This window comes from Capsicum annuum, chromosome 5, assembly GCF_002878395.1.
Source record: "Capsicum annuum cultivar UCD-10X-F1 chromosome 5, UCD10Xv1.1, whole genome shotgun sequence".
Classification (NCBI taxonomy): domain Eukaryota; kingdom Viridiplantae; phylum Streptophyta; class Magnoliopsida; order Solanales; family Solanaceae; genus Capsicum; species Capsicum annuum.
The window spans coordinates 5,047,901-5,070,363 of NC_061115.1; the positions used below are offsets into that span (position 1 = coordinate 5,047,901).

Below are 22,463 nucleotides of genomic sequence, written 5' to 3' on the forward strand. Positions count from 1 at the left end.
GCTTCTGCCTACCTCTAGGCACGGGAGCACTAGAAGATGACGATACTGGCATAGATGAACGATCCTGATACTAAGGACGACTCCCTCCCTGCTATCTAGTCTGACCCTGTCCGTGCTGCTCAAACCTAGCTCTCTTATTTCCTCTAATTCTATCTCTCTCCTTAATCTTATCAGCCTCAATCTATTGGGCATGAGTCATCAGCCTATAAATATTCATCTCACTATTCAGTATAGCAGACCTACACTCTTTAACCACATAATTAGACACTCAAGTTACAAAATTACTCATACTAGCCCGATTATCAGCTACTAAGTCAGGAGCATGCTTCACCAACTGATTGAACTTTAGACAGTACTCCCTAACAGTCATAGAGCCCTATCGCAGGTTCATAAACTCTTCGACCTTTGCCTCTCTCATCTCCAAATGGAAAAGCTTATCCAGGAATGGATCCTAGAACTCTTGCCAAGTCGTAGGGACAACTCCTTCACCTCTACCTTTCCTCCAAGCAACAACCCAGTCATAAGCAAGTCCTTTCAACCTATACATAACCAACTCCACACTATGTTCCTCAGATACATGCATCACCTGAGTAATCTTCCGCACCTCTCCTAAAAACAATCGTGGATCCTCATCAAACTTGGACCCATAAAATTCCGACGAATACAACTGCATGAAGTTATGGATCCTGGCAGCAGCTAAATAATCTCCCTGCTGCTGTAGAGCAGGGGCCGGGTTGGCCTGAACGTTTGCAGTAACAGCTTGGGCCAGCACCTGAAAACCTACCTGAAATAGCATGAGACATATTTCCATTCAATGGGTCAGTGGGTTGAGCTTACTGACCATCATTATTTCTTCTCGGTCAACATGGAGGTATATTTCTAAAAGAAGAGAGCACGAATAAATAGCAGAGAGAGACACCTTAAGCACGATAGACTTCTAAAAGAAAGAATCACACTTTTTTCTAAAAAGTCTTGTAGCCTCTTGCTTATAGATGTGGCGTGCTACACACCGATGATCAAGACTCTACTTAACGCGGCATGTCAGACTCCCTAGGACACCTTAAAACCTTAGGTTTTGATACCAAATTTGTAAGGCCCCAAAAATGGGTCCCGAAGCATCACACGGTGCTTGAGGCTACGAGTAGCCCTAAGCTAACCCTTTGAGCCACTTTCATTTAGTTCAACACAAATCAATAGGGTTTCCATAAATAACCCTTAAATATCAACAAAGTAATCATCATCCAAGAATAAAAGAATTTCAGAAAGATAACAAACTATGACTTATTAGTCAACTCCCAACATCTATACTAGTCTAACAAGCCTCTAAGAAAATCAATAAAACCAGTGAGCCATTGAGACATGCCCTAACTGACTAATACTCAGTTATCAAATGTAAACAATTCCATGAAACCAACATCAGACATCACGTCCTCGGAACATAAGGACTCACCACAATAGAGAATGTAGAACAGCATGCCCAAAGAATCACTGTCGAACCTGGAACTGAGCTCCTGAACCTACATTCCAAGAAAATGCAGCCCACATCCAAAGATGTGGGTCGGTACCATGGAAAGGAACCGAGTATATGGGGGTGTATGCAGTTGTATAAACATCATCATCATAAATATTTATAGGAAATATGCAAGATGTATGAAAGACTCACATAACCCGAAGAAAATCTTCATAATTATGAGAGGATGAAATAAGTATAATAACATATGTGAGTCATCATATAATTTGTCAATCACTTTCAGTTCATCAAGAATATCAATTCTCATAATGTAAATATCATTTAAATCTTTCGAAAAGAATAACTTTCACAATTCCACTTTTAAATCACTTCACCGTTCACCATAGACACAAGGAAACAAACACATACTGAGAGATCCTATAACCGACATAAACCATGTAAGCTACATGGAGTCCAACATACAACCCACGTTGGGGAGAGCCGTAATATCCTTGCCATCAGAGTAGGACTATCGATATCAAATCAACACAAACTAGTGATCACAATATAAATCAGCCTCAGGCTCACTCCTATGGGGGCACGTAGTTCTAGGAAAGTAAGGTCGCTTTATACCTCCCACTCGATGCTAAAGATTTCTCCCAGACTTAGCTCAAATCACATCAAAGAGAATCCACAACAAAACAATTTCAGTAATATATAAATATACATCGAGAGCCATCATACTTTCCATCTATCAAAATCAACCACGTTGTGGATTTCTTTCACACTCGAGTTCAAAATAATTCCATTAAGACCAAAAGGTCAAATAATTCAAAATATCTTAAATATTCAACATCAACGTGCTTATAACACACACTTTCTAAAAAAATGCAATTGTCAATGGGGATTCATGATCCAAATATCAAAATCATGATAAATATCATTCAAGATTCATGCTTTATATCACCACACATGTAAATTCATCTTTCAAAATAATAAACATCAAGATTTCATAATAATCATCATAAGATATGGGTTCATGCTTCAAATTCATAAAAATTAAATAAAAATCATGCCTTTGTAAAGAAAATTACTTTTGGGCACAAGAACGTAAGAGAGTTCTTGCTGAAAAACCCCACATGCCTTGAATGATGAACTTTAGATCGATACTCATTTTTGAGATGTTAATAGTGCCTTTGAATGTTGGTTCTTTGAGTTCTTGAACTAGGAACTTGGAATCTTGAATAAATTTGAAAAATTAATGATGAACTTTGGAGGTTCTTGAAGTTGGATGTAGGAGCTTAGGGTTTTCTTTTTGAGGGAATTTAATGAAATATAACATATAATGTTTCTAATAGACTTTAATATAGGGTTTGGACAGATTTTGGGTGAAGGGGAAAGACAAAAAACGCCCCTAAAAATCAAATAATTCTCGAATCTGTCCTTTGGTGGACTATTTTGATAGTCTGAAGTAGATCAACCATAATGTTTTAGTCCAATATCCAAATTGGATGAAACCAATTTCATTAGAAAGAGTACTCTCATATCTTTTCATTGATATATAGTATATCACCTAGATCATTGTGTACGAGGAGTTATGATCATTTGAAATTGACCCAAAAATTTACTTTTGATAGGCTGAAGTAAATCGACCATAACTTTTTCCTCCAATAGACAAATTGGATGAAAGAAATTTCATCAGAAAGAGAACTCGCAGAGATTTCTATTAATATATAGTAGATCACCCAGATCATTATGTACAAGGAGTTATGATCATTTAAAGTTGTAGCAAAAATACGCCAGGCCTCAGTACTTTTTCCTGTACGTTTTACTATTCACTACTTTTCATGGTTCGATTAGAATGTTCATAACTAGTCACTCAGGTGTTCATTTCTGATGATCCATATATCATTGGAAAGCTTATTCAATACTCTAAGCAATGGTTGGTCAAAATGTAATACATTCCACACGAAAAATTTATAGTTCATTCTAAAAGATAGAATCCAACACGTTTACGCATAAAATTTCAACGAAAAATTTATCGGGGTATTACAAAGACATTGTTAAGTGTCAAGACCTTTTCTGAAGTCATTCTCAAGCCCACTTTTCCTGTTCCTTCTACCTTAGCCGTAGCAGAGTTAGCCATGTATATCATTTCTTCTACTTGAGACGGAGCAAATAATAAAAACAAATCTTTGTTGGCACACACATGGCGGGTAGAACCAGAATCCATCCACTAATCATGAGGATTCCCCACCAATTTTTATTCTGAGAAAATAGCACACAGATCATCACATTCTTTGTTGGACTCAACCATATTACCTTGGTACTTTTTCTTGCCTTTCTTAGGGGCACGACAATCCGTGGACTTATGGCTAATTTTTATGCAGTTGAAGCACTTTCCCTTGAATTTCTTCTTGGGTTGATTGCTTCCTTCTTCAAATTTCTTCCTTTTCTTTGAATTGCTTTGGTCATCTTATACAATATGTGCTCCATTAATTGCAGAATTCTCTTTTGACCTTCTCTCGACAACTTTATTATCCTCTTCAATACAGAGTCAGACAATATGATCTTCGACAGTCATTTCTTTGAGTTTGTTCTTCAAGTAGTTTTTGAAGTCTTTCCACATAGGTGGTGGCTTCTCAATGATCGTTGCTACTTGAAATGCAACATTCATAATCAAACCTACAAAATAGTTTTGTGAGTACTAAGAACATTTTCAATTTGTTCAACTAAGGAATTTTTCAAACATATACCTTCTTCTAGGAGATCGTGAATGGTTACCTGCAATTCCTGCAGTTGAGAGACAACTGATTTGTTATCTATCATTTTAAAGTCCAAGAACCTTGCAACAAAGAATTTCTTAATTTCCGCATCCTCTGTCTTGTATTTTCATTCTAGTTCCCCCCATAATTTCTTTATTGTCTTAGTTCCACTGTAAACATTGTAGAGGTCATCTTGGAGACCACTCAATATTTATTCCTGCAAAAGAAGTCTGAGTGCTTCCAAGCCTCTACAATCATGAAATGCTCTTTGTCCGAGGTTCCCTCGGGCACCTTAGAGCATCCTCACTAGTGAATCTTTGAAGGAATAGAGTGGTGAGGGAAAAGAACATCTTTTGCTGCCATCACTTAAAGTCAATTCCCGCAAATCTTTTGGACTTCTCCGCAGGTGCCATTGACTGCGGATCATTTGCTCGACTTGTTAAAGAAATGCTAGTTTCCCCCACAGTCATAGCCACATCTTGCATTTGACTTTCGTTAGTCATTTTTTCTATCACCACAAGACAGTAAAATTTAGTATTTTCAAAATACTATTAATAAAGTTAAGCAACTTTAAACTCTTCTTCTTGTTTCTAGTTAACGATGAAGTTCTTATGACTTCCAATCGCTAACCGAATGATCTTTAACTTGTGATGAAGATTTTATGTCTTCAAATCACTAGTTAAGTTCAAACGGAGTAGAAAGCTTAAAGATTTAATCTCCAAAAACAAGCAATACAGATTCTGCAAAGAAATATTCCTTAAGATTGTTATCTTTTTATGTAGCCGGGTACAAGAATCTGTATATAAGAAACACAAACTTCAACACTAGTTCAAGTTCAAGACAAGAACACTTATGAAGTTTTATAGCACCTTAAACACTAGATTGAGAATAATCTATCTAAGAAGTGTGTTAAGATTCATAAAAGAGATGAAATAGAATTTAAGACCAAGTCCTCCGAATTCACGGAGTGTCCTTAAGGAATAATTTTCCTCACTATACCCAAGGTTGTGAGATCTTTCTCCCATTTATCCAAACAATAGCGGTATTTCAAATTGTTGGATTCAGCAAACTCACTTGACGGTTTGATAGATCACACAAAAAAATTTTCAATACAAGAAGAGAGTTGTTATTTCTGAAAATTTGTACCTAAACCTGTGGATGAAAGCAGGTTTATATAGCCAATATGTGCATCTTCTGAAAAGTGGAAAATGCCTGTTCGTCCAAAGAATGTGTCTTTTCTGAACAGGCATACTATTTCATGAATCAGTGTGCCATTCATTGAAGGGTTGCATCCCTTTGTTTCAGCACTGCACATTTTCAGAACATTATTTCAGAAACACAGAAAAAAGTTGTGTTCTTTCCTTTGGTATTTTTGAACTGAATTTCTGTCAAATAAACTTTGTCCAAAAATATAAATCTCATCGATCAAAATCGAAGCCGAGGTTGAGCCAAGTGAGCGATGACGACGGCCCAACTTATCTCTTATTTCTTGCCTCATTTACCATGTGAAGTAAGTGCTCCTTATTTTAAACACTCACAAGTTTTCTTCTTCCACCAATGTGGGAGAAAGAATGAACTTTCCAATTTGGGAGTACATTTTCTAAATTGGTGTCTCCCATCTCCTCTATTTTTCCTCCATTTTTCATTCACACTTTTTCATATACTTTGAACCCAACAATTTGGTCAACTGAATTCAGGTGCTTTAATTAAAATCCATAGAGAAACTATGGACAAATACAATGAATTCTATAATAAAAATAAAAGTTAGGGTAAAATCAATGAAAACAGAATAACTTGTATATAGAAATTTCAATGTCAAACCTTTTCAGTTGCCCTTCTATTGATTGGAATGCGAACTTGCATCTGTAAATAAAAAAGAAGAAAGGAATACTTTTTACGCCGATCTGCATTGACGGCTGACATAAGCTTTGTTTGATAATGATGAAACTCAAGAGGTAGGGTTTACATTAAATAAACCCTACCAATATCACAAGATTTTCTATTATCCCATTGGTGACCAAATTGCAATTTATCAATCTATTCCTTTTATTTTCTTTTTCAGTCCATTTCACATAATGTCTCATTCTATTTTTTTTTTTTTGAAATTTTCTCGTGATATGTTTATTATCACAAGATTAAAGGAGATTTTGATATAACACAGCTTTAGTTTAAGACCGCACGATTCAAAAATCTTCTTTATGTTTTAATTTTCGTACAAAGTCCAAAGCAAACAAAAAAACTGGAACGGATGGAATAATAAAGGCATAATTCACAAACAGGATCTTTAACTTGACACCAAATTATAACTATGATCTTTAACTTTACCAGTGCACAAGTAGGCCCTTTAACTGTACAAAAGCTGAACAAAAAAATACTTCAATCCTACCTGGCAAAATGCGTGTATATACTTATAACCACGCGTGTCAGAGTTAGAATTGAAGTATTTTTTTGTTCAACTTTTGAAGTTTAGTTAAAGGGTCTACTTGTGCAATGACAAAGTTAAAGTTCATAGCTATAATGTGTCTTTTTTATTTGGTGACAGCATCTGAGTGGATTATTAATCTACGTAGGAACGATTGAGTTTCACACATATAAGTTGCAGAATTGTATTGTTTTTATGTTCAACGTTTATATAGTTATAGGGCCTTATGCACTGACAAAGTTAAAGGGCATGTTATAATTTGATATTAAGTTAAAAGGTATTGTTTATGCCAATAATATATATCATGATAATAAAGGCAAGAAAAGGACCCATAAGGGAGATACTTGTAATCTCCCATACTTCATGATGGGTACTGTATGAGCTGATCTATCAAGTTAACTATCTTTGCTAGCTCGACAAAGTTTTAATAACAAGGGTCAAAAAATTAGTCCATTAAAACATGATTTTTTAAATTAGTTCAAGTTTGGGTAAGTGATTGGCCCGTCTATTTATTAGCTTAGTCCATTTAAAATTAAATTAATATGGTCCTAATTACCCCTCAAGTTATGGCCAAAGTTTTTACGACACACTCCAACTTTACATGAACCTATTACCCCCTCCAACTAAATTTTAGTGTATTTTTGTCGCCCTATTGTGCTCACATGATATCTTTATTACATAAAAATGGGGTCTAAATCAAATGTATCACATCAGCTAAAAAGGGTGACAAAAATACGCTAAAATTATGTTCAAGGGGTAATGGACCCCAGTGGAGTTGGAGTGTGTCGTAGAAAATTTAGTCATGGTTCAGGTGGGGGGAGGGGGGGAGGGGTACTAGATGATTTAAAATTTTTATTTGATAATTTGCATGTAACCATAAATTAAAATGTATTACTAGAACTTAAAAAATTAAAAAAGAACAATACAGAAATTAAAACATAGTATGAATTGGGTTGGTTGAGTCTATTACGTGCTTTTTTATCCATTTTAGCTCAATTCTTTTAGCTCAAGTAAAGGAGAGTCAAATGACGACCAATTTCCATTTAATTATACGCTTTGCACTTCAGTGAGATAGTCTTTAATTTTTCCCCTTCAAATGTGTCAGTCTTCAAATTTTGCCATTCAAATGTGTTGGTCTTCAAATTTTGCCATTCAAAATTGAACTTATATATTGCGGGACATAAGTTCTTTAAAGGAATGGGGTATGACTTATGCGATATTATGATGCAAAAATATAAAATTATTCTCCGCAAAAAAGTTATCTTCTTCTAGGTCTAAAATAAAAGATCAACAAAAAATAGGGACAAAAGTTCAATAACCTATCAATTAAATTAAATTATTTATTAATGCAACCCGCTTTGACCCATTCAAATGTAACTCAACCCGTTCATTTAACACCCTATTAATATCATTTTGCTTTGTTTTCACTTATAGCTCACTAGGGTCAATTAGTATGAAACAGAGAGTATAATATGTCTCCTCCTACATACTGTCTCTAATCCATTAATTTTGAACTATATATATATACTTATTTTCTTCAATCAGAACAAATAAATAACAATTTGATTTTTTAAAATTGAGTAAGTGCACTGTTTTCATTAAGAATTATAAACGAAATTGCTAAAATACACATTAACTTAAAGGGGGTTCTATTACCCCTGGATTAATTAAAATCATATTTTGTCAACCTTAAGTGCTACATGACACATACGTGTGCCTATGTGAACCTTCAGTGTGTTGATTCACGCAATGTGCCACGTAGGCATTAAGGTTGTCAATTAAAATTTATTTTTGGCAACCGTAAGTGCCTACGTGGGTAATAGGACCCCTTTAAGTTAGATGTCCATTAGTATTATATAACTTGATGCAGATCTGGGCATGGACCGGAAGCCTAAATGGGGATGGACCTGACTCTGATACCATGATAGAATGGGTCTTGGTCATAACTCAATTTCAAAAGCTAGCTCATGAGTGGAGGATTGCCCAAATATATATAAACAAACCACCAGTTCATTCCTCAACTAATGTGAGACTTTTACCCACTTTAACAATTTCAGGCTTCCAACTGGCATTGACTTAGTTACTTTTTAGCTAGTCAAATAATTTATTGATGTACACTAAGGGTGGCAAATGGGCAGGTTGGATTAAAGTCGGCAGGGTCAAGATAGGCTGAACAAATAATCGGGCTAATGTCCAACTCTGCCCAAATGCATTTGGGTCAAGATAGGTTGGGCAAGATGGGCTAAACTATGGGTCATGGGTTATAACCCAATCCGTCCAAATGCAAATTTAAAACGCAGGCAAGTATTTTCCTTTTTTCTGTCTGTTTACCTTTTCCTTTTTTTCCTTTTTCGTTTTTTTTTTCCATTTTTTCCTTTTGTTGTTTTTTTTTCTTTTTCTTTTTTTCTTTTTTTATTTCTCTTTTTAATCTGTTTTTTTGTTTTATTACCTTTTTCTTTGCAACCTTTTTTATTTTCTTTATGCTCTGTTTCATTTTTTTTCCTTTTGTTGTCATTTTTTTCTCCTTTTTTCATTTTTTGGTTAATTATTTTTCTTTTCTTTGATTTTTTATTGTTGTAGTCATATTTTATATTTTATATATTTTTTGAATACTAATACAATAAGTGCGAATTATAAAATAGAAATACAAATATAAGTGCGAACTATAAAATACAAATATAAACACAAGCATGAACTATAAAATACAAGTGCAATTGTATCAACGAATACAAAAATATAAATAATGATGTAAACTATAAAATACAAATAAAAAATACAAATACAAGTACAATTATAAAATACAAATAAAAATGTTAGCTATAAAATATAAATAAAAGCGTGAATTCTAAAATACAAATGCAATTGTATCAATAAATACTAAAATATAAATTATAGTGCGAATATAAATACAATAAGTCATTGTAATATTTTCGTTATCAATCATAACTTGTGCTTCACATAGCCATATCTTTTAGAAATATAAATAAAAAAATTAAAAAAAAAGAAGAAAAAATTCAAAAAAGAAAAAAAAAAAAGTAGAAATACAAGCTATAGATAGAATAGAGAAAAAAAATCATAAAAAAAATAAAAATAGAATAAAAAGAAGGAGAAAAATGAAAATAAGAAGAAAAAAAACTTAAAAAGGAAACAAATATGAAAAAGAAAAAAAATGAAAAAGAATACAAGAAAATCAAAGAAATAATAATCAAAAAGTAAAAGATAATGAAAAAGAGATAAAACAAAAAAATAATAGTTAATATAAATACAATCACCGGTTATGATGTATGTGTCATGTTCCATGACTTGTGCTCAACGTAATCATATTTTTCAAAAATATAAAAAATATAAATCATAAAATACAAAAAAAACGAAAAAAAATGAGAAAGAGAAAAATAACAAAAAAGAGGAAATTAGAAATAAAAAAAATGGAAAAACAAAAAAAAATGGAAAAGAAAGAGAAGCAGAAGCTACAGATAAAATAAAATTAAAAAAATGAAAAAAATAGAACGAAATGCAATAAATTGTAAAAGTTCGGCTAGAAATACTCTCATTTTGTTTAAACCTAAACTATTTTTGTAAGTCCCCGTTAATAAAACAAGATTTTGTAAAAGCTTTAAGTAATTTGATGAGTCAAATTTGAGTATCATCCTAGGTCTATTTGGGTTGGTGATTTGTAATGGATTGACTTGAACTAGCCCAAATTAGCCCATTATCAAAATCACTCTTGTCCAAATTCATTAAACCTTGAGCGAATCATTTGAGTTTAGACTAATTTTGCCACCCCTAATGTACACTAACATGGTGTTTGATTGAATCCAGATTTGCATATTACAGAGCCCATTTCTAAATTGGCGCTCCTAATAGAAGTTTTTCTTTTCCGAGGAGATAGAACCTAAGACCCCCGGTTAAAAATGTTAACATTGCTGACTTATGCATAAGAAGAGTAATTTTAAATCTAACTCCATGTGCATCCAACTGGCAATGACTTATACAAGTCTCTTTTTTATATACATATATATAAGTCAAATTATTTTATTGATGAACACTACTAACAATATATTATAAATAGGATATCAAGTCACACTGACCAATATAACTTGAGATAAAAATAATTAAAGTTTATGGCTTATGGTTCTGTACTTTCTCTTCTTCAAACTCTAGAGCAACTTCAGCAGACTAACCCTGAACTTATTTGGGGTCAAACTGCTGAAATGCTCGATTTTCTTCATGCTACTGCAGAATATTTTAAAAATGTTCTTGAAGACACAAGCAAGATCAGAAGGTCTGATGACGATGCTGAAAAAATCAATTCGTTGGAGGAAAAAATTAGAGTTGCTGCTAGTGATGCAGAAGATGTTGTTGAGCTGAATTATTATCAGTTCTTCAAAGGCTTGAGCTTGAAATTGGGAGCAGCGCGTAAAAATTTTCCAGACAAAGATTTGAAACTAGTTGTTGAAAAAATGGATACAACAAAGAAACAAGTAATGGAGCTTCTTTCTTGTTTTAGCTCAAGTACTCATGATGCTGATGCCGATGATGATGATCAAATTCTTGAGTTACCTGGGGATTCCATCATTGGCAAGTCATCTACAAGTAATAATCCAATGGAAAATCCAGAAGAAACGATCGTGCAAGGACTTGATGATGATTTGAAGAAAATACTTAAAAGATTGATATTTCCACCCTCGGATCTAGACATTGTCACCATATCAGGCATGGGTGGCATCGGCAAAACAACACTTGCTAGAAAAGTTCATGATCACCCCGAAATCAGGTATCATTTTGACATTCATGTTTGGATTACAATATCTCAAGAATTTCGACCTAGAACTGTGTTGTTAGATGCTTTAGGTTGCATTTCAAAGAAATTAAATGTTGTTGATCAAATTGATAAGAAAACAAAGAACAATGAGTTAGCCGACATGGTGCAGAAAAAACTAAAAAATCGAAGATACCTTTTTGTTGTTGATGATATTTGGAGTATGGATGTTTGGGATAGTATAAGAGGAATATTTCCCGATTACAACAATGGGAGTCGAATCTTATTGACTACTAGGGAAACTAAGGTAGCTATGCACGCAAATACTAGTAGCTCTCATGAGATGAAACTCCTAAATTTAGATAATAGTTGGAAGTTACTTCGCGATAAGGTGTTTGGAGCAAAACATGATTATCCTCCTGAATTGGAAGGAATTGGAAAGAAAATAGTAGAAAAATGTCAAGGACTTCCCTTAACAATTTTAGTAATCGCTGGGCATCTTTTTAAGATGGAAAGTACATTAGAAAGTTGGAAGGATGTCGCCAAAACCTTAGATAAAATCGTTGTTAGTCATCAAGATAAATGCTTAGGAGTGCTTGGTTTGAGTTACCACCACTTGCCAATTCACCTCAAACCTTGCTTTCTTTCTATGGGTAATTTCCCGGAGGATTTTCATATTGAGACTTGGAGATTGATCCAGTTATGGATCGCAGAAGGTTTCATAAGGACATCTGGAGGTTGTAAAAAGACGTTGGAGGAAGTGGCAGAAGATTATTTGGAGGATCTTACCAGCAGGAACTTGATATTGGTTAGGAAAAGAAGATTCAATGGTGAGATAAAAGCATGTGCGATGCATGATCTAATGCGTGAATTCTGTTTGAAACAAGCTAACGCCACAAAGTTTATGCATGTTGAGAGAACTCAGGGCATAGTCCATACTCTTCCAGCCCAAAATTATGATGTTCGTCGCTTCAGTTTACAAACTCAATATTCTTATGTAGCCAATAACTGTTGCAAGCAATTGCCCCATGTTGCTAGATCTATCTACTCATTTCGTCTAGTAGTTGGTCCTTCTATAACCCGTTTCAACCTTCTGAGGGTATTAGCCATCTTCAATCGAGGGTTCTCTTCATTTCCACTTGAGATTACAAAGTTATTTCAGTTGAGATATCTTGCAATTACATGTGACTCCCATTTTCCTTCATCAATCTCGGGGCTTCAGAATTTGCAAACTTTAATCCATGATAGGTCATTTTATTATAGAATGTCTTGTGGTGCATCGGTGAATATATGGATGATGAAGAACTTGAGGCATATACATTTTCATAGAGGCAGTTATTTAACTGGTCCTAGCAGAGAATGCATTCAAAATAAGTATGGCGTGTCAGGGATGCCAAATCTAGAGGAACTTTCTGGTCTCAGTTCCACCAGTTGTAAAAATGAAGTCTTTTCTGGCACTCCCAATCTAAAGAGATTGATCGTCTGGGTAACTTATTCCAGTACAGATTACCTCATTGATATGTCCAGCTTGAAAAAACTCGAAGCATTGAAGTGTTTCAGGGAATGTGTTTCGAAAGACTCCATCAAGAGGTTTGATTTTCCGACATCACTTAAGAGGTTGACTTTAGCTGGCCGGTTTCATTTTCTTTGGGAAGACATCTCAACTCTCGTCATGTTGCCAAATCTTGAAGAGCTTAAACTTAAAGATCATGCAGTCAGCGGTACAGAATGGAGATTGAGTGATGAAGAACAGTTCCAAAGTTTGAAGTTATTGTTACTTAACGAGCTAGATTTTCAGATTTGGGAAGCTACCTGTAATAGCTTCCCAAATCTAAAACACCTTGTTCTAAAGAATTGCAAGAATCTCAAACAAATCCCAATAGACTTCACGGAAATCTTTACTTTGGAGTCAATCGCTTTACATGATTGTGGCACTGCTGTTGAGGGTTCTGCAAGAGATATCGAACAAGAACAAGAGGACATGGGAAATAATCCCCTGAAGGTCTACATCCATAACAGTTGCAGTAAGTTTTACCTCTCTCTAATAAAATTATTGGATTGATCTTCATATTATATTGGAGTAATATTACTCCATATTTGAAATTTTACCTCTTTGAAATTATTAAGAAGAATGACTTTTTTCTTAATCTTGCATATATGCAGGGGATTGAAGCTTATTTCAAGAGACAATCTTATGCAATCTTCCAAATGAAGAACCTTTTAGTTTATATTCTGCAAGAGTAAATTCTTTCTTTGTCATGTTCTGATTGTTCGTTAAATTTATATTTTAGGAAAGTTCATTTTTAATGCATGTCTCTCGCCAATTTGTGTATTCAATATTCTGTAAACCGTAACTATTGTACTGTTCTATCTATTTTATTTTATGTGATATTTCGAAATGAATAAGGTTTCGATCTATTATGTATCAACTATGGGGAATAAGAGGCATATTATATCAAATGCTATGTTTTTTTCTCTTCTTCTCATTGCCAAATAAGACAAGAGGGTATTGTTCAGATGGTAAACACCCTCCCAACCTTAAAGGGTGTGTGTGTTTGTGGTGGTGGTGGGGAGGAGTTGGTTAAATTAAAGTTTAAATTTTTTGTTTTGGTTTGTTCACATTAATTTTCGTGTTTGAAACCGTGATATTCCTAAAAACATACATAGCGAATATACTACTCCTTGCCTTTGTCCCATATTAAACTGTTTGCTGATTTCTTAAAAGTTTGTAAAATATGGTATAATTTAGACATGCCACTTAAGCCTATTGGTTCATTGAATCCTTTCAACCGTCTGCATATTTATCCAAGCCCGTCTTGCAGATCATATTTAGTAGGGATAATTTCAAAAATTTACTTTCAGGTTTGTTTCGTAAAAGAGTGAAGGGTCAAAAACACACTTAAATTATCCCAATTTTTTTGTGTTTCATATGTGAACTATCAGGTGTGTGAAGTAGGTTTTCTACCTGAAATATCATTATCGTTCAAATGAAGTTCATCATGTTCACAATCGCCTTGATTGTGTAGCATCAGGCGTGATTGAAGCCCATAGTAGGTGAGCCTCAAGATGTTTCACATTGCAAGAGATTCCAGAAAAAGCCTTTAGAAAACTGGCAACCTATGTGCTGTATTTGATCATCCATTAATTGCCAACTGTAATGATACTTGTTTCTCCGATCACAAAAAATAAACAATAATTGGTGCTTTATAAAATGTAAGTTTAAAAGCTGCCCATTATTATTACTTGACAGATCTGATTTCACACACCTCAACTGACATTGACTTATTTTTTTTAAAATAAGTCAATAAATTATTGAAATTAAATTAGAGGTAAGCATCCAGTACTTCCTTAACTATGACAAGAGTTGTTGTGACATACTTCAACTTCACGGGAGTCCTATTATCCCTGAACTCAATTTTAGCATATTTTCGTCACCCTTTGGTGCTGATTTGGCACCTTGAGTGAAGTTAAAGACCTGAGGTGCGTGAGAGATTGTCATGTGTCACGTCAGCTAAAAAGGTTGACAAAAATATGCTAAAATTTAGTTCATGAGAGTAATAGGGCCCCGTGAAGTTGGAATGTGTCGTAGCAAATTTGGTGATAGTTCAGGGGGTACTAGATGCTTATCTCATTAAAGAGAAGAGAAATTCCAGCTTGATATCAAGATTATATCCTCTCTATTCCTAAATTACATCGTCATATTGACTTGGTGGCAGCCTATAGGGCTGTAATTTATTTTCTTCAAACTCTCGAGCAATGAAAATCAGAATTCATTCAAGGTAAACTGCTCACGCGCTCGAATCTATTCATGCTACTGCTCAATATTTTCATGATGTTCTTGAAGGTTTTAGCAATAACAGAAGGCCAAAGTTTGAGCCTGAAAAAATCAAATCTTTGGAGGAAACGATAAGAGTTGCTGCTTGATATGCAGATGATGTTGTTGAGCTGAAGTTTTGTCAATTTGCCAAAGTCTCCAGGTTGACATTAGGAGTTTTACAACACTGGGACTTGTTAACGGTTGTTGAAAAAATGGATTTAACAAAGAAACAAGTGATGGAGATTCTTTCTCATGATGCTGATCAGATTCTTGAATTATCCGGGGATTCAGGGATTAGCACTTCTTTTACAAGTTATGCATTGGTATCAGATCAGTTGGGAGATGATATTGTGCACGAACTTGATGATGACTTGGAGATCATAGTTAATAGATTGAAAGGACAATCGTCGGATCTAGACATTGTCACAATAACAGTCATGGGTGGCATTGGCAAAACAACACTCGCTAAAAAAGTTTATGATCATTTCTCAATCAGGTATCGTTTTGACATTCTTGCTTGGATTACAATATCTCAATATTTTTGAAATAGGGATGTGTTGTTAGAAGCTTTACGTTGCATTTCAAAGAAAACAGCTAGTTTCAATGCAAAAGATTATGATAGGATGGATGACTCTGAGATAGCCAACCTGCTGCAGAAAAAACTAAAGGGAGGAAGATACTTTGTAGTTAATGATATTTGGAGTACAGATGTTTGGGATAGCCTAAAATGAATATTTCCTGATTGCAACAATAGGAGTCGAGTCTTATAGACAACTAGGGTACCTGAGCTAGCGATTTATGCAAATACACATCATGAAATGAACCCTTTGATTTCAGATAACAGTTGGAAGTTACTTCGTGATAAGTTTTTTGGAACCGAACATGATCATCCTCATGAGCTAGAAGAAATTGGAAAGAAAATCGCAGAAAAATATCAAGGTCGGTCCTTAACAATTTTTGTGATCGGGGGATATCCTTCTAAATTGGCAAGGACATTGAAGCTTGGAATTGATAAAGAAATGGACCTTGGGCCTAACTCAACCTCAAAAGCTAGCTCAAGAGGTGAGGATTACCAAGTCTATATAAGCAAACCACTAGACCATTTGCCAACCAATGTGGGACTTTTATCCACTCTAACAGGAATGATGTTGCCTGAAGCTTAAGTGAAATCTTTTTTAGTCATCTAGATAAATGCTTAGGAGTGCGCAGTTTGAGTTACCACCACTTGAATAATCGCCTCAAACCTTGCTTTCTTTCTTGAGTAGTTTCCCAAAGGATATTCAGGTTGAGACTTGGAGATTGGTCCAATTATGGATCGTGGAAGGTTTTATAAGGACTTTAAAAACAGTCACAATCTCAATTCAATATACTACAATACAAGATGCAGGTAGCAACTAAAGTGAAATAAAATGAAACACATAATGGCGAGGGATAGAACTAGCATAAGAGCACAGTTCATTAGACATATATACCTCAAGTTCTTCTTCATCATCATCATCATCATCTATTGTAAGAATGAACACTACAAATTAGAGTTTACAAATTATGAAGCTCTGAGACTGATTCAGGAATATCTCCGTGAAATGAAACTCGAAGATATCCCAAATGAAACGGTTTTGTAATCGCAAGTGGAAATGACAGGAAATCTGCATTTCTATGGAATATGGACAGTACCCTGAGAAGGATGAAACGATAGCAAAATTCATGTTTAAGAGGATCAGTACTGCAGATGGGCAATATCCCAAGAAGTTTTATACGGGTTGGAACAAGTAGGCTATGATAAGAAAATATAAGTTAATACACTTACGTAGAAGCTAATTCAAGGAGGATCGAGATACTAGGTTGCATTTTTCTTTATTCTTCTCCTAAAGGCTAGGAAATTCAATTTGTTTATCATCAGGGGGACCGTAGCTGCTGTCGTCAGATCAGCTTCATGCAAAAAAATTCTAGGGACCTAAATTTGAGTAGCATATTTTGCTAGAGCATCCACCACTCCATTAACTTCCCTGTAATAGCATTAAACTGTTATGCATTTTTGCAAAATTTTGGATTGAGTATCTTCAATGAAACCTTGTATCGTCCAAGAAGGTTTACTAATATCATTAATCATCTGAACCACTATCATGAATCCAATTCCACTTCAAGAGCATCAGATGTTGACATAGGACCAAGTGACAAGCCCAAGCTGAAGCCTGATCCGGGTCCAACAACATAATACAAATTACATTTTATTTTCTAGAGGATACACTTTTTATTATTTCTGTATATAAATGTATGTGGACCCTTCTACAAAGGCGAAAGCAAATATTTTCATTTTCTTTCAATAGAAGTTTTCCATTTCTTCACCCTTTAAGCTTTTAGGGTTTGTATACATTATTTTGATGGCGATCTAAGAATGGAGATACCTAACATGGTATCATGATCCTCTCTTCTTCCTCTATCTTCTGATGTTACCCTTGAAGGGTTTTGGCTGGTCCGCGATTTGGGGTTAACTGAGATTTTGGTGGAATCCTTTTCATTTCTTTTCAGAAATCAATTTGCCTGAAGACCTTACTCTTCATGTTACGAAAAAGGATGGTAATCCCTATTTATGATTTCATTTTGAGTTTTTTTTTTGGTCTGCGTTGACTGTAGTCTGTGTAAACCGTGTGTGTGAACTGTGAGACACTCCGATAGTTGGAGGAAGCCTTATTTTTGTCTTGTAAGTTATGAGTCTATAAATTGTGTATTATTTCTATTATCGATTTAGATTCCCAATATCTACTGATGCTACAAGTTCTGTAGAGGGTTTTAATGAGTTTACAGTGTCTCCAACTCATCCCTTTTACCTACATCCTTCGTATAGTCCAGGTTCTCGTCTGGTTTCCCCTTCTTTTGATGGTACTGGTTTTGAGGTTTGGCGAAAGAATATGCTTACTACTCTTTCGGCCAAAAATAAATTAGGGATAGTCACTGGTATTGTTCTAAAACCAGCACTAAATTCCCTTTACTTTCCCTTTTATGAAAGGTGCAATGATATGATCATTGCTTGGATAACTAATTATCTATCAACTGACTTAGCCACAAGTGTCATGTGTTTTAACATGACTAAGGACATTTGGTTAGACATAAATGAGAGATTCTGTGATACGGGACAAATGGCCCTCTTATCTTTTGATGACATTTTTGGAGGCCAACACATAGAGTCTCAAGACTTGGTCACCTCGAGGATACGAGAGCATACATGTAGAGACCATTTTTGGCACTTGATGGAGGAATGCCATGTTTGGAAGCTTGCTTGGAGCATTCGAGACTTGATGACTCACGACCTTGGACAACACTTAATGGCTCACGACTTTTGACACCTTTATTAAGGGCATTTTGGTCACTTCACTTTGTTCAAATGCACTCCATGGCCTACCCTCTTCATTAAGGGCATTGTTGTCATTTTGTCTTGTCTTGTAATTGACTAAATAGAACATGTTAGGGTTATTTTCACTTAGTTAATGAATGATGAACATTTGAAAGACTTATTCTATCTTTGGAGAATAAAACACCTTAGTATACTTCTTAGTTAGGGCTTGGAAAAGTCATCCTTAGTATAGGGCTTGGAAAAATCAATATTGTTCTTTGCTTGGAAACGGTGGATCTTGAGGTGAGTGATTCCCTTGGAGGTCACCGTAACAGTGTGGTGTTGTTGTTACATTAATTAGGGCTTTAGTGTTTGAATCACACTTTGTTCCTAAGTCTTGTAACAATCTATATCTCACCATCTATCCTTTTATTCTTGTAATATCTTATTGTGTTTTGTTCTTGTATCGTATTGTTGCCTTGTTGTTGCGGGTTTAGGCGTGTTGTTATGATTGTTTGCGGACTTTTTTGGTGTTGTAAATACCGTTTGGCCCTCTTATCTTTTGATGACATCTTTGGAGGCCAACACATAGAGGCTCAATACTTGGTCACCTCGAGGTTATGAGAGCATACATGTAGAGACCATTTTGGGCACTTGATGGAGCAATTCCATGTTTGGAAGCTTGCTTGGAGCATTCGGTACTTGATGACTCATGGCTTTGGACAACACTTAATGGCTCACGACTTTGGACACCTTCATTAAGGGTATTTTGGACACTTCACTTTGTCCAAATGCACTCCATGGCCTTCCCTCCTCATTAAGGGCATTGTTGTCATTTTGTCTTGTCTTGTAATTGAATAAATAGAACATGTTAGGGTTATTTTCACTTAGTTAATGAATGATGAACATTTGAAAGACTTATTCTCTCTTTGGAGAGTGCAACAACTTAGTATAGTTCGTAGTTAGGGCTTGGAAAAGCCATCCTTAGTATAGGGCTTGGAAAAGTCAATATTGTTCTTTGCTTGGAAACGGTGGATCTTGAGGTGAGTGATTCCCTTGGCGGTCACCGTAAGAGTGTGGTGTTGTTGTAACATTAATTAGGGGTTTAGTGTTTGAATCACACTTTGTTCCTAAGTCTTGAAACAATCTATATCTCACTATCTATCCTTTTATTCTTGTAATCTTATAGTTTTTTGTTCTTGTATCGTATTGTTCTCTTGTTGTTGCAGGTTTAGGCATGTTGTTGTGATTGTTTGTGGAGTGTTTTTGTGTCGTAAATACCGTTTGGTAGCATTTGGTATCAAAACCATCATTGATTTTGTTCCAACGAGATCTATCTTGGGCTTGGTAACTTGAAAATCAAAAAGAAAAAGTGTTGAAAAGCTGAAAAACCCAAAAATAGTAAAGCTGTCCCGTTTTTGTGTTTGGGCCGAGATTTGAGGCTTTGTTTTCTTGTATTTTTTGTGTGTTTGGCTGTTTATAGTGTTAGTCCCTTCTTCACTAACACTAATAGAGTCTACTTCTAAATTTTGAGTTAAATCTGAGTGGTTCTTGAATGTTGGAAGGTTGTTGATATTGTTGTTGAAGATTGGTGGCTGGAAAAACGTTTTATTGATGTTGTTGAAGATTGGTGGCTAGGAAAATGTTTTATTGATGTTGTTTTTGAATATTGGAGCTTGAATATGTGTTGTAGATGTTTGGGAGGTCCAACGTGAACCTTAGAACTCTAAGATTCAAAGTTGTGTTCTTGGTGTTCTTCAACATCTTCATATCTTGTTGAAGAAAAAGTGGTTCGTTTGATCTAAAATCAAATAAGAAAAAAGGTGTGGTATTGTTAGTCTTGAAACACATTCCAAGACTATTATAAAAGAAGAAAGGGGGCCAAAAGACTTTCAAAAGATCTTATTACCAAAAAAGAGAAAGGGATCTTCCCAAGACATACAAAAGAGGAAAGGGGGACAAAAGCTTCAAAAGGTGTTTTACCAAAAGGGTGAAAGAAAAGTCAAGCCTTTTTTTTTTAACATTGAAAAGCCTCTAAGTCTTGTTTCCCTCACAAAACCGAAAATAAACTTTTCCAGCTGAACATTGATCAGTACAAATTGAAAACAAGAAAAACAAAATTTCAAAACTTTCGAAAATTTTCAACAACTAATGAGAGGCTGCCACGTCATCACCGAAGGTGCTTAAGCTAAAAAATTTTAGATTCTTAGTTTCATTTTATTATTTCATTAGTTTCATGTCTTGATTCTAGAATTAATTAACAACTAGTAATCACCTACTTAGTTGTAGATTAATTGTTGATCCGTTTCTTTCGTGTCTTCGTTATTTGTGTGCTTTTTAACACGTAGTAACTTCTTTGTTTCAAGCTCGTAAGTAAATTTTGTTATGGTGTCTTGAGTCGATCAAACAAGAATCCATTCCGGACGCCAAGTAGAATTGACATCCTATTGACTACCAGAGTATAAGCAACTTTCAATATTCGCCGCTCCAATTGTGAGAATCACAAAGGTGGGTATATATGAGTGTTGGTGAGGAGTTTTTACTACTAATCTTGTTTGATCATTGTGTAGGTACAAAGGTGATATAAGGAGAATATGTCTTTGATAGATGAGGATTATTGTGACTACAACATGGGAGACTATGATTGTAGTGAGGGGTTTTATGTCTACGAAGTTGAGGGAGATTGCGGAGGCTATGAAAATGTCCATGATCAAAACTTGGGCAGATTTGAGAGTTACGGTTTTGAGGGAGAAAATGAGGTGAATGAAGTGCCTAGTGCTTATGGTGACTTTGGAGATGATGTAGGACTTCGTGATGGATCTTATGATGACACTAGGGCATGTGAGGAGTCTTACACTTCTCACTCCGAACCTAAATTTAGTGTTAGGTATAACCCTTTTGTTCGCAAAGCTTATGAGAGCTATGATGAGAGTACACGTAAGGTGTGTAAAGATTCATATTCTCCACCTTGTAGTACTTCTTATCAAGGTCGATAGAGTGTGAATGGTTCTACTAGCTCTAGTGGAGGTTGTCCAACGAGAAGAAGAGAGTATGTATATCCAAAATCGAGGGGTACTTGTGTGCTTTACAATGTTGATCCTAGAAGGAGTGTAAACTCTGGAAAGGTGACCATTTGTGGGATACCGGGCTGCCTCGTTGTGGTAAATGATAGGTACTATAGAAACTACATCATTCCATCCATGGCTGACTACTTGGGGTTGTTTCGCAAGCCTTTACTTGTTCCATACTTCTTGGACGGGTTTAAGGTTACCGAGAGGGTCAAAGTTGTCTTCTCCTAATTTGAATACCATGAGGAGGTGTGGTGTGATATTCTTCCATTGACATACGGTCATGTATACTTAGGTGCCGATTGGTTTGCATAACATAGAGTTCTAAATGTACAAAATTGGCCTAACGTTGTAAGAGACCGGTGGGGAAATCACCTCGTGACTTACATGCTGCCTGAGCTGTAAAGAGAAGTGACTAAGTGGTAATTCAAGAGTAGAAAAAGGAGAGGTTGTGTGGAGCTAAGTGAGGGGATTGCCACCAAAATGAGATAACATTGTTTGTCCTTCTATTTCTAAGGACATTTGTGCAAGTACCGACATGAAAAGTGAAGCAGAGCAATGCCAAAGTGAAGTTGCTGCCCAAGCTTGTGGAGGACCTTCACATCACGGCAAAGGAGAGTTTACTCAAGAATATAAAGGTAAAATAGCTAACTCTTACACTTTTGTGCATGTCAATGATAATTGTATGGCTAGTAGCCATTGAGTGTGAGTAGGAGCTTACTTACTTGTGAGTCTAATGATTCTTTGCCTCTTGTTGATGATGAACATGTTGTGAGTGTGGATACACTAGTTGATCTTATTGATGACCAAATTGACTCTTCTTGTAAGATTAATTTATGCCCACCTAGTGT

The 22,463-nt window shown here is 35.2% G+C and overlaps 1 protein-coding gene across 1 annotated transcript; it reads left to right on the forward strand.

The window, feature by feature from the left end:
- The first annotated feature begins 10,729 nt into the window (after positions 1 to 10,729).
- On the forward strand, positions 10,730 to 13,853 carry LOC107872280 (putative late blight resistance protein homolog R1A-10). The gene is made up of 2 exons (XM_016719037.2): positions 10,730 to 13,420; positions 13,560 to 13,853. The coding sequence occupies exons 1-2, from the start codon at positions 10,759 to 10,761 to the stop codon at positions 13,565 to 13,567; spliced, it is 2,670 nt and encodes an 889-aa protein (XP_016574523.1). The 5' UTR covers positions 10,730 to 10,758; the 3' UTR covers positions 13,568 to 13,853.
- The last annotated feature ends 8,610 nt before the right edge of the window (positions 13,854 to 22,463 follow it).

Excerpts from the sequence above, each read along its gene's own strand:
- LOC107872280 (XM_016719037.2), top strand. The coding sequence starts at position 10,759 with ATGGCTTATGGTTCTGTACTTTCTCTTCTTCAAACTCTAGAGCAACTT.